Here is a 13,597-nt window from a genome sequence, read left to right as displayed (position 1 = left end):
CGTTGTAGAAGAATTGGTGCTGACATGCCCATGTTAGCAGAAAGACCAGTCCTGGGATTAGGAGCAGTGTCCCAGTGACATCTTATTCTTGTCACTGGGGATCCAGTCAAAGGATTATGCAGGGTCATTCATGTAACCCTAATGCAGTTCACAAGTGACTGCAGGCATCACTGCCTGTGATGGGAACACAGATGCCTACACCATGGACTTTTAAAGTTAAATGAGATACAGGTGACTGTGGCTTCTAGCAAACCTAGGCAGAGCCAACGCAGTGATAGACATGCTGTTGATCTGATCACCATTCTCACATTGGAATTTGTTTCATGTGTGTCCAGGACATTGTAGTTGTTTAAAATGCATTTGAAATTAACCTCTTACGAATGAAGAGAGGAGGAAAGAACATACTGTGGTTCCGCTTGCACCATATCTGGAAGGCAAAGTGTAGGCAATGTGTGGTTATTGCTCTTTCAGATATGCAGTATCTAACAAATAAGAGACATGTAAAAATTTTAATGTGGCTTTTACTAAATTCCATTAGCTAATGAAAAGTACAGTGTTATAATGCATGAAGAAAGACTGATGTAAATTTGAACTAGCCCTTAATATGAACAGCATTATGTTTCAAGGTTTGAGAGATACTAAGCCACAGTGCACTATTGATTAAACACTCTATTGCAGACCAAAAGTGAACGAGTCATCAATTTATACTCTAAATGAGTTGTATAAAACAACATATCAACTTACTCTGCTGTCCTACCCTCCTCACCCCACCCCCCTCCAAAAGCAGAAATATTGCCTGATCACTCTAACTACTCATCTTCGTTACTGGTGCTGAGGAGCACTGGATATGCTGTTCCAATGTGGCGCCCATGGCGGTAGACAACCAGCTGTAGCTCATATTCCTCTATCTTCACTGTTTCACGTGTGATTCTTTCTTCGGCCAGCAGGAAAATGATGGTGTAAAGGGCAAATTCGAACTCTGGGCTGACCCCAATAAAGGTGCTTCCAATCGGCTTGACTGGGCCCTTCCAGCTGAACTGGATGCTCAAAACTTGGTCATCTTTGTCAGGCTGAAAGCATAAACAAAACAGAATAATCTCCAACACAGCTGTGACCAGATAGATATGATTTCTGACTCCAGATTTTTGAAAGCATTGAAAGATTCAGTCATCCTTGCTGCTCCAGGGTGCTATAGCTGGAGCACAGCCTTTTCCCTGGCCTCTGGAGCATACATCATCATTCATCTCAATTAAGCCGCTGCAGTGATGTGATTCTGTAAACACCAGCACTACCGTTTAAAATAGTTCTTGTGAAAAAAAAAAAAAAGTGAAGCAAGACTAACCTCATGAAGTTGAATAAGGACAAGTGTAGAGTCCAGCATCTGGAGGAGTAATACCATGCACCAGGACAGATTAGGGGTTGTCCTGCTGGGAAGCAGCCCCATGGAGAAGGACCTTGGAGTCCTAGTGGACAGAAAGTTGTCCCTGGGACAGCAATGTGCCCTTGTGGCCAAGAGAGCCAATGGGATCCTGGGGTGCATTGAGAAAAGTGTGTCCAGCAGGTCTAGGGAGGTTCTCCTCCCACTCTGCTCTGCCCTGGTGAGACCACACCTGGAATCCTGTGTCCAGTTTTGGGCTCCCCACTTCAAGAGAGACAGGGACCTACTGGAGAGAGTCCAACGGGGAGCTACGAGGATGATCAAGGGACTTGAACCTCTCTCCTGAGAACTGGGGCTGTTTAGCCTTGAAAGGAGAAGGCTGAGAGGGGGTCTTATTAATGTCTATAAATATATGAGGGGTGGGTGTCAAGAGGAAGGGGACAATCTCTTTTCAGTGGTGCCCAGTAACGGAACAAGGAATAATGGGTTTCAGTTAGAACATAGGAAGTTCCACCTCAACATGAGGAGAAACTTCTTTACTGTGAGGGTGACAGAGCCCTGGCACAGGCTGCCCAGAGAGGTTGTGGAGTCTTCTTCTCTGGAGACTTTCAAAGTGATTTCTGTGATTTTATGACTTGAGGGCATGCTAGTATTTCTTAATACACCTGGCTAAATTAGGTTGAAACCAGCTGCACCTATGATTGCATCAATGTGCCTTTTGATTCATTACCACAACTTTTATCTCTGGATCTATTTGTCTTAAGTGTAACAGCACTCTGCTTTGGTCTTACCCTGGTTTTGTTCTTCCGAGTGACGTATCCCTTGTAGTCAATGTGATTGTGCTTTTCCTGAAGGTAAAATTGCACCCAGTTGTGCAAACCTAGGATCTCTTTACCACGCCTTGTTTCTCCAACAAAAACATGTTCAAACCCACAAGAATCAGGTCTGTAATAAACCAAAGAATAATATATAACCAGTCTATGATTCTACGGTTTTATGTGTTTAAATAGTTCAAACTGGCAGAGGTAAAAGGCAAAAAGATGCAGAAGCTTGCTTAGGTTTTGCGAGCAGTTTTTAAAATTTGTCTGGATTTGCTGGGTTTTCTTTCTTAGTTTGCACAAAATTTGCAATGAAATCTAGCCAAGAAATCTGAACTTTCATTTGGTTATGAAGTAAATGCCACAGATGCATCACTGCTGCTTACCCAGACTTTATCAAGGCTGCTTACAGTGTTTCCCATAACAAACTCATAGGCAAACTGAAGAAGTATGAATGAGAAAAGGGGATGATGTGGTGGGCTGAAAAGAGGTTGAGTGTCTGTGGTTGAAGGCCTGTGATTAGGGGCACAAAGTGCAGCTGGAGGCAGTTCACCACTGGTGTACCCCAAGAGTCACTGCTGTTAGTATCTGATCAACAAGCCTTTGTGGGAACAATGGACACCTAATTTAGGCCATATTCTGAGGCTGTCGTCCAGTTTTGTGAGTAACAGATGGCACCTGGGCTTATATTTACCTAAATCAGAATAGTATAGGGATTATCTAAGGCCATATCCATCAAACATACCTGTCTCCTTCTTCCCTGGCGTAGAGCTGGAACCAGATGATGTAGAGCTGATGTTTGAAATCAGCAAGGTTTGGCTTTGCTAGTTTTTTTTTAATCAGGAATTCATGAGCTACCTGAAAGAAAACACATTTATATATTTTTTCTATTTCATATACTTTCTAATTCAGTGTTTTCAGTGGCTAAAGAAGATGTTTTACTCACTTTCATGACTTTTGTTGCTAAGATAGCATCAAGAAAACGGTTGTTTTCAGCTATTTCTTCTGGTGTCACTACTTCTGGTACACCAGTTGATGTCTCATAGTTGTCCAATAAGGAAATGAAAGCTGCAGAAAAAGAGAAACTTTCACCGTGCTCATCCTGATAAACAGGCCATATGCCTAACCATACCTGTGTTCCAGACATTAGAGAATGCTATCTTAAAAAGGTTGCTTATAATATGCCTTGACAGCCTTTAGAGAAAGCCATTCCTTTATATGTCAGATTTCATTCTCTGGTACACTGTTGGGTGTAGGTCTAGAGGTGGTTCAAGGGCTGTACTTCTTTTTAAGATAAACAGCTCTCCGCCAAACTTCCTTATGGAACCAAGTGCTGATACAATAATGGCTTTCTACCAAAACAAATCATATCTGACCACCAAAATTACAGATATAGACTTATGAACTTGAGCTATGCTGGCAGCAGGCTTTGTGGGCATTACTTCAGTAGAGGAATAATGCAGCATAAACCTGCCTGAGAAGGCTTGAGCTTGAGCATGTAGCCACTGAGCTGATGGCTTCATTTTCTGCTTTGCACACTTTTTGCCACCTGCTCCCCCCTGTCACTTCACCTACTCATGCTCTAGCATTCAATGGGGGTTCAACAGGGGCTGATTCAGCACACCAAGCTGACAGAAAAATACCTGAAGTCAAAATCCTAAGTAATTTCCTGCCAGGGTAGTCAGCTGAAGAGACTCAGTGTAGGGTTCAGAAGTACCATGGCTGCCCTTACTGGACACAGGACTGTGTGGTTCAGAGAAAAGCAAGGAGAACAGAGAGAAATGGTGCTTCCCATTATGCTGGCTGTTCAATCAGCTTTATGTAACTTTGTCTGGGGAAAAGAAAAATCAGGGAAGGAAACATACATTCATAGACATGCTAGAAGCACAGCCCCCAACAGAATGCAAGAAGTATCTGTGGATCTAGTGCATTCTGAAAGGGCTAAAAGCAGTAAGCAAAGGAGGAAAGATGACTTTGGTGTCTTTTTCAATCAAAGCAATGACGGGAGTGTTATCCATTTCACTTTGTAGCAGAAGATCCACAGAGAAATTCAGATTTTGGCTAAGGCACCTGGGGCTGAGGCTACAGGTAATCTCCATGCAAATGTTGTGGAAACTACATTCAAATGACATGCAGCATGATCCTCACCACCATCCAAACTTTATAGAATTTTATATTTTCAGCAAACACATAAAAACCAACATGAATTGTTCAAGTAATTTCCACCATTAACAAAAGAACGGGTCTCACTCGCAAAAGTTTTTATGCTCTTCAGGCGTTCTTCATTTACGTAGTGAAACAGATGTCTGGCTGCATTGTCCTTGACCGCACTGTCACCTTGCTGTGCGGCACCTGCTTTTCCCTAGGAGAAACACCAGAGTAAAGCAATAAAAGAAGATGTCCTTAGAGGAGACAGTGTCTGTCTTTATAATAATCAAAACAAAAGCCATAACGCTATCAGGATTCTTTGTTAGGAATGATCTTCCTATAAAACAAGAGAAGACATTACGGAAGGACCAGCAGCATAAAGAAGAAAAACACATAATCTCTGACACTGTAAGAGCCTGACATTTCTCTGTTGACTCATTTTCAGATTTTATTGTAATAACCCATGTGATAGCCCAGTTCTCATCAATAACCAGCTGTGCTACTATGCTATATACATCACAAATACCAGAGAAGTAATGTAGAGCAAGGCTCCCTCCCTCTGCCAAATAAAAAGGAGATCTGGGCACATTCCTTCTCTGTCCATTTGTAACCCACAGACCCACTGCATATAGTTTATGAGGCCATGCAGTGCAGCAGAGGGGTTGTTTCTCTCCCGAGTCCCCAAGCTGGCCGGTCTCACTCTCCTCACCTTCATAATAATGCTTAAGTAATCCAACTCCTGAGCAGGCTCCCTCAGGCTCAGCCTTTCACAGAATCACAGAATGTTAGGGGTTGGAAGGGACCTCTGAAGATCATCTAGTCCAACCTTCATCCCAGCATACCTAACAACTACACCATAGCCTCAAGTGCTAGATCTACTTTTTTTTTAAACACCTCCAGGGTTGGTGACTCCACCACCTCCCTGGGCAGCCTGTTCCAGTGCCTCACCACTCGTTCAGTAAAGAACTTTCCCCGAATATCCAATCTAAACTTACCCTGACGCAACTTGAGGCCATTTCCCCTTGTCCTGTCATTAGTAATTAGAGAGAAGAGACCAGCACCAGCCTCACTACAGCCTCCTTTTAGGTAGTTGTAGAGGGCAATAAGGTCTCCTCTCAGCCTCCTCTTCTCCAGACTAAACAAACCCAGCTCCCTCAGCTGCTCTTCATAGGGCATGTTTTCCAGACCTCTCACAAGCCTTGTTGCCCTTCTCTGCACCCGCTCCAGCACCTCGATGTCCTTCTTACACTGTGGTGACCAAAACTGGACACAGTACTCGAGGTGAGGTCTCACGAGTGCCGAGTACAGAGGCATGATCACCTCCCTCCTCCTGCTGGTCACACCATTTCTGATACAGGCCAGGATGCCGGCACAGCCCTAGCCATTGCCCCAGTGCCAGGAAGATGCAGAGATAGCTCTGTGCAGCTCCACCAGCTTTGGACTGCTGCACCCCAGAGCTCTGAAGTTTTCAAGGACCTCTGGTTGGCCATGTTTAAAGGTATTGCATTGGGTTTGCGTGGCCAGGTTTCAATAGCAGGAGGTGCTATGGGTGTGACTTCTGCAAGAAACTGCTAGAACCTTCCCCTAGATCCAATACAGGCAATGCCAGCTGGCTCCAAAGACGGACCCACTGCTGGCCAAAGCCAAGACTATCAACAATGGTGGTAATGCCTTTATGACAACATATTTGAGAAGTGGGGAAAAACTATGGCACTTGCAGAGAGAGAGAGGACTGAGAATATGTGAAGACACCAAGGTCAGTGAAGGAGGGGGGAGAGGATGTGCTCCAGCTATTGAAGCCGAAATTCCCCTGAGTCATGGTGAAGATCATGGTGAGGTAGGCTGTCGATGGAGGTGACAGGGGTGTAGATGCCCACCTGTAGCCTGTGAAGGATCCCGCACCAGGGCAGGTGGATGCCTGGAGGAGGATGTGACCCCATGGGAAGCCTTGCACTGGAGAAGACTCCTGGCAGGACCTGTGGACTCGTGGAGAGAAGAGCCCACACTGGAGCAGTTTTGCTGGCAGGACTTGCGACCCTGTGGGGGATTCACACTGGAGCAGTTTGTTCCTGAAGGACTGTATGCCATGGAAAGGACTCCCATTGGGGCAGTTCATGAAGAACTCCCTCTTGTGTGAAGGACCCACACTGGAGAAAGTTCATGAAGAAAGGTCTCCTATGAAAGGGACCCCATGATGGAGCAGGGGAAGAGAGAGGAATCCTCTTCCTGAGGAAGAAGGAGTGCTTGAGGAAGAAGGAGTGAATTTTCAAATTTCTGATCCAAAAAGGGCATTCTCAAAGAAAGAGAAGATGAGTAGCAATTTGCTAACATGGGCAAGGTGTAGCTATAGCCTTGTTCTGAGAAATGGAGAAACCTTATGGGAGAAGTTTTCCCCACACGCATTTTGGCCTGAGGTAGGTACCCCTCTTCCAAGTTTATCGGCAACAGAAAATGATATCTTATAATATGAAACAATACTGAAACAGTGTTTGAGCATTTGTGTGAGTACAAAACTGTGTACTGAATATTCAGTGGCGTGCTGCAATTTGTGGCCAAAACACATGGTCATGTGTGTACTATACTGAGCTGGCAAGGACTGAAATGGCTGCTCATCACATCTGACACCCACTCCTCCCTCACAGTTCCCTGGGATCATTAGCAACAGCCCCGAAAACCCTCCTCACCCACACTGCTGTGCTACTCCATACTTTCCAGGAAAGACCCAGGAATTCCTCAAATTCCTCCCTTATCCCCCCAACAATTACTTGGGATCTAGCTCCGCTTCTCCCTCACTGCAAGTCACCCAGATAGTACACACACAAAAAACAACCCAGGTAGCGAGGACCTCAGGACATCTCTAGTCCTCCTCAAAGTATGATCAGCACTGAATTCAGACCATGTTGCTCAGGGTGTCATCTTGCCGGATCTTGAAAATCTCCAGATATGGAGATTTTACAGCTTCTCTGAGCATCCTGTGCTGGTTCCGTTTGTCCTTGTTCAATTTTACAATGTTCCTTCCTTAACCTGTTCCTTCAGCCTGCCTAGGTCCCGCTGAAGAGAAGCCCTGTGCTTGAGCATACCAAGTCATCTGCAAAATTGGCAAGGTTACACTCCATCTCCTCCTCCAGGCCACTGATAAAGATTATTACAGAACCCAAGACATACAGCTGAGAGACTCCACTTGTAATCAACATCCAGGTAGTTGTGGTGATGCAATTCCCCCCTTTCCCCTTTCTTTTGAGATACTTGGTACTGCGTGTGAGTCCTTCTCTATGGTGGACAAGCCAACCTGGTAGGAACATGGATTGTGAAAGATGGGGACTCCCAGAGCATGAAGGCATCCCATTGATGTGCGTGGCTCCTGATAGCCCTACAGAATGGGAGTAGCAAGAACAATCCATCACCTCCTGGCAGCTCGAAACTTCCTGGACATTGTACCAGGGATGCACCTGTAAAGAGATATATCAGCATCTCCAAACATGGCAATAGCATGGGCCTGCACAGTTCCTGGAAAATACCAGAATATTTTGCAGCTAAAGCTGGGCTGATATGGAAAAGTAACTAAGAAAAGTCAGTTATCTCAGATTCTATAAACAATGATTTTAAGTGAGACCCTTGGAGCTCTCCTGAATCACAGCAGGCTGTGACCAACAGCTCCCCTGAGCTGGAATGCCTCTCAGGTACCAAACTCCTTGAGGCCATCTCCTGACGGAGGCCAGGGCATGTTATCCTCCCTGAGTCTCAACTATTGCCCATTGAAGAATGCCAATGATGCATTTTAAGTATTTGCTCTAAGCTTGGGAAGAGGGAAATTTTAACTATAGGCTATCTTTACATCCACTTCTCTACTTATTTATGTGTTTAGATGCATATTTACTTCCATGGGTATGGATGTGCATGGTGTGAATTTGACATATATCCTTTGACTGAAATACTTTATGGTTAATGTAAAACATGTAATCTATGAATCTGTAATTAAGTTGCTATAACCTGTTTTACTAAATCATTTGTAGAGCTCTAAATTAGTTAATGATGAAGTGCTGCTAAAATTCAACTTTTTAATATACATCATATTGTTAATAAATTTTGAATAATCACTAATCTTAACCTTTGTCAATCCATCGTGTGGTGGTAGTGTGGACCATTAATGTGTTCTCTGTACTGTTCCCTTTCCTACTGTTTCTTCCTCATTAGGAAGTTCTGTCTATGCTATTAGTGGAAACAGTGAAGCATAAGAAACTCTTTTAGCAAAAAATGTCTGCAGTTTTGCAGACATCTTTTCCTACAGTACCACACTGCCCTCAATCCTCATATGGTGTAGCAATTGGTTACCTGCAAGTCGATCATGTAGTCTTTCCCAGGCATAAAGCGGTTAACATCCACCTCCCACATCTCATTGAAAAGTTTAGAAAGTTCATGATTTAAGGCCCTCCTGTCAAGAAATCCAGAGAAACACACGTTAGAAAAGACGCATGCTGTTATTTCTGGAAGTCACTTCTAGAGTCTTCTAATGTCACTTTGTGTTCTGGTTACCAGCTGGTCATCAGGAGAGCTTTCTTGTCTCCCCACACCTTTCTGTTAGTGCTGCTCTGAAAACCATAGAGCTTATGGTTCATGTTCATATCTAGAGAATGCAGGTAACCTGTAAGGAAACTTGAGCCTTCCCTAAGGTTATTTTAGAATATATTTTTAAGATTTCTTGTTAACACGCCTTCCTGTGTTTTTCCATGCAGTGAAATAAAAATAGAGATGGTGGTGTTTTCATTCAGGAGGATTCTATGCAGAAACCAGAGGCAAGCAGGAGATTGTTATCAGTGTGCAGCAACACTACGCAAAAAAAAAGAAAAGCAAAAAATTCTCTTTATGATGCTTTTCTGGCAGCAATCTTACGCACACCTTTCCTACCTGTTTTCCTGCAAGATTCCACACTAGAGCTGCTTTCTATCACCCACACACGTGGTTATCCTAGCATAAAGTTAGCATGATGAAGAGTGACCTCTAAGACCATAAACACAGGGTCTGCATACAATAAAATTCTCTCATTCACTGACCTCTGATGCACAAGGCTGGGCTGGCCACTGACCAAATGACAGATGCTCTCTAATAACCCCTCTGCCTTCCCAAAGGGGAAGGGAAAGGAAATAAGGCAGAGAGACTTATGGATTGAAAAAGGAAAATAAAACAGCTTTAATGAAACAATAATAGTACTAATAAGGAAACAATTAAAATAATAATGTATACACAAAACTGACATTGAACTCAACTCCCCTCAAGTAGCAATCACCACTGATGCTGCTGTGCAGGCAGGCATCAGAGAAGCCCCAGGCTCAGTGTCAGAGAGGAACCAGGTACAGGAGCTGGATTCAGAAGCTCAGGATCAGGCTCAGTGGCAGTAGAATGGACAGAGTCCTCCTCCGACGCCGGCCATTGAAGAAGAGAGCTTAACCCCCACAATCCCTCAGATTTATACTGACTATGGCATATATGGAATGGAATACTTTGTTGGCCAGGTTTGGATCACCTGTCTTGTCTGTTCCTCCCCAGAGCTACAACTTTTTACTTTCTTGTGACCCTTTTGCTTCCCAGCACCCCCAATGTGGCACACAAAATTTAGCAGTGACCTTGGTTATTGTAGGAACAAGTATAAGCAAGAGCTTTTCTGTGTACCAGACACTGTCTGCAAAAACATGCAACTGACTTGAGAAAGTGCAGTCTTTTAGAAGAGACTGAGCTGAAAAGCAAAATCACTGAACAGAATTGGTTCTGGTTAGCCCAGACCAGGACACACATACAAATCTATCCATGATGGTCCTTTCCTCATTTTAATGGAATTTTGTCCTGCATAGTAGTGCATAGTTTTCAGAAGTCTATTCATCGATCTGTCACCAAGATTTAAGAAGGGCTGTTATTGTGAGGAAGTGCTCAAAGGTAGCTCCAGTTTCAAGGGCATTGACTCACAAGTTCCAGTCAAAGAGCAGAGCGGCGAAGAATGGGAAGTGCTTTAATATTTGAATGACCGACAGTTGAATTTATCTATCAGTTACAAACAAGCACATTCCTCAAAGCCCAGAGAAGAACAGCTTGATAATTTTTAATTTCTCTGCCAAAGCAGATGTTCTCAAGGAAAAAAATATAGAAGTGCGGGAATTTGTCAACAATGGGCATTTATATCAAATGGCCATTTGGGCAATTTGCCATGATTTTAACAACTGGTGCTTCCAGACTAAACCAGGGCACATTCAGGCCTAGCTCTGAATCTCCTAACTGATCATTATCTTCTTCTGTTTGGGCCAGGATGGACATACTCCCTGCATCCTCCTGCCAGTGGAAAATTCCATGCTTTCGAGCAGAAAGAGGAAACAAATACTGTGGTAAGGTCACACAGTGTCTTCTGATGTGACAGCCTTGATGTGAGGCAGCTTGAGAACCACAAACATCAGGAAGGAAGCCAGGCAGGCACCTGCCCTGGCAGGGAGTGAATAGAAGTCATAGAAGAAAAGAGGGCATTAATCAAATGGTGGGAGAATACTCTAGAAGTGGTACAGCAAGATTTTATGTACCTTCTCCTGTCGTGGACTGGACTGGCTCCAAAACTGTTGGTCTAAGGTCCATATTGAAAGAAACAGAAAGTAGCAAACTGCACCTGGAGAACTGAGCCTTTTTTTTTTTTCACCCTCATTATTGAGTACTCCTTTTTTTTTCTCCAGAATTGTCTGTGTAACTTTGGGATGGAACTCATACAGCCAAAAATTAAAATCCTGAAAAACATAAGCAATCTGTGCTTAACTCCTTGAGAGCTTGTTGCCCAAAGGAATTCATGTCCCCAAGTTAAGAGTCGAAAGAAGCCAATTTACATGACTGCAGCAGAGGATAAGCTGCAGCAGCTGAGGAGCATAAAGCACATATATGATAGGTTACACACAGCATTATTTAGAGTGGGGCAGACAACTATAATTACTTTGGCTGCCCCACCTCAGTCTGAGGGCACCTGGGAATTTGAGCCATTATGTGTGTCAGCTATACTGAAGGCACTGACAGTCCATTTTTGCTCCAGCTTTGTGATACTTTGAGCTCATTGTTGATGGGAAATCTGTAAGAGGATTTGTATTTTGAACATGGCTGGAATAGGTGTCAATTCCTAAAAGAAGAAAAATGACAAAAAATTCTATTGTATGGGAGCTACAGGGTATGTTTGTTTCTAGGGGGAAACACAAATAGGAAGGAAGATTTTTTTTCTTTTCCCTCGGAACAAGTACTTGCATAGATCTTACAGTGGAGCAGAAGAAGGCTGTCACAAATTCCAGGTTCTGCTTATATCGCAGCTATATGGCTTGTGGCATTCCATTGTCAATACACCAGCTGTACCTGCTCAACTTGATGGGGCGTTAGCCTCATAGCCTATCACAGAAGCTACCAGCAGCAGCGTTTTTTATTTATTTTCAATGGTACCTCAGCATTCTTTCCAGGGTCTGAAGAAGAGCGATTCCTTCTCAAGAGAGCTTACGAGCTAACAATAAGAAAATTGTCCACCTCACCAACACAGCTCAAGTCCCAAGAACAGGATCGGCAAGATCACAGAACAATACTGGAGATGTTTTTTAGACTTCCAAGTCTACATTCATGTTATCTCAGACTGACCTAATTTTACTGGATCATTTTTATTCTATTTTCTGGACCCTCCTGCTGTCTACGCCTGATAAGCATCAGCTTATCCCATCTGTTTGAGTTGTTAAATACAGTTTTTACTTTGGAAGTTAACTACCTGTGGCAGTTAGAAGTCAGCTGTCTGTTGAATATCCAAGGTATGTGAAATATTAGGAGGTATATCAGGTTGGGGGAGTTTATATTTTTTTGCTCCGTATATATATATTATATATATATATATGTAGTACTTTATGATCATGTATTTTATTATGTATGTGTTTTGGTAAAAGTCACCTATACAGGAAATCTGTCATCCCTTCAATACCTACTTCTTGTTCTTGGTTTGCTCTTGGTGGATTTGTCCTGTGTTTATACAGCACTGAAGGGCTTTGTTTGATCTTTCCTGTCCCAAAACTCTAAAGTCACTTCATTTCATAAAACAAAAGCCTTTTATCTCCTTTTTCTCTGCCAGCTGCTACCACAACATCATCATGGACTTTTCCTCCTCTTTTTGTTTACCCTTTGGTTTCCAAACAGAGCAGAGCACCTCCGCACATCATAACTGAAGATTAGAATAAAGGAAAACATATCCCTGCCAAAGCAAAAAACTTGTTTAGCAACTTACACAGATATCTTTTAAAAACTCTTTCTGGATGGTATTTCTTTTAAAAAGGCCCATAAACTTGGCTTACACATATGAGGTGAAACAACTTCAAAGAGAGGAAGACCAACACCTTCATGCAAATCCATGATACACAGCATTTAGGCAGGGTTTTCCTGAAAGAGTATTGCATCCTCACTCTCTGTTTTTCGATACAATTGCATGCAGGACTCAAACCAGAGTTTTTTATCATTAAGTCTCATTCCCCTCCCTATCATGAAATCTCTCAGTTGTTAGATTTGTGCTTTCAAATAGAACAAATTATTTCTGTGCAAGAAGTCTGGCCAATTTGATTTTGTCCAGTTGAAGTTTTGCTTGGCTGTGCTGTCACTGGCAAAGCACCATCCCAATAAAAAGAATACTTAGTCTGTGCTTGTAGGAGCTGAGAAAACTTTTGGGGCATGCTCCTTGCAATAGTAACTACAATGCACCAGAAGTGTGGGTAAAGCAAAGAAATCTAACATCTCCATTTTGTTACAGTTTTCAAGTGAAACATTCATACAGTGTGCCTGTCTTTCCCAAGTGATTTTCTTGTATGAAGGTTTGATTCTATCCAAAACAATGTCCCAAGAAGGAGTCTTTTATTGCTATAAATCAGAAATTACTTGACAGTCAGCGGTGAATCATGTCAGCAAGTCAACAGTGTCAAAGCAAGAAAAACATACATTGCAAATGCGTCACATGGAGCCCTGCAAAGAAGCTTTTGATTGAACATCTTCTCTAAAGTAAATTTACCTTCAGACATCCTTTGAACAAAATCCAAATTTAAATCTTCTAATCTTGGCATAGAGAAGGAAAGCATTTGGAAAGCCTGATCAGTTGTGTCGTGGTTTAACCCCAGCCTGCAACTAAGCACCACGCAGGCACTCTCTCACTTCCCCCTTTCCCCCCCACCTCTGAATCGAAACAAGTAAAATTTGTGGGCTGAGATAAGAACAGTTTAATAAT

General features: G+C 43.0%; 1 protein-coding gene across 1 annotated transcript; it reads right to left on the bottom strand.

Annotated features, from left to right (window-relative positions):
* Nucleotides 1-809: 809 nt before the first annotated feature.
* Nucleotides 810-8,776, bottom strand: LOC104267281 (poly(U)-specific endoribonuclease-like; the record flags this gene model as incomplete). Its single annotated transcript, XM_009878678.1, has 6 exons — nt 810-1,070; nt 2,170-2,323; nt 2,942-3,054; nt 3,143-3,264; nt 4,447-4,558; nt 8,677-8,776. Coding segments are annotated over 6 exons (862 nt in total), but the record flags the coding sequence as incomplete, so codon positions are not given.
* Nucleotides 8,777-13,597: the final 4,821 nt, after the last annotated feature.

This window comes from Apaloderma vittatum, unplaced genomic scaffold (genome assembly GCF_000703405.1).
Source record: "Apaloderma vittatum isolate BGI_N311 unplaced genomic scaffold, ASM70340v1 scaffold29121, whole genome shotgun sequence".
Taxonomy (NCBI): domain Eukaryota; kingdom Metazoa; phylum Chordata; class Aves; order Trogoniformes; family Trogonidae; genus Apaloderma; species Apaloderma vittatum.
Note: the sequence above shows the minus strand (reverse complement) of the source record. Positions and strands in the feature narration are given on the sequence as shown.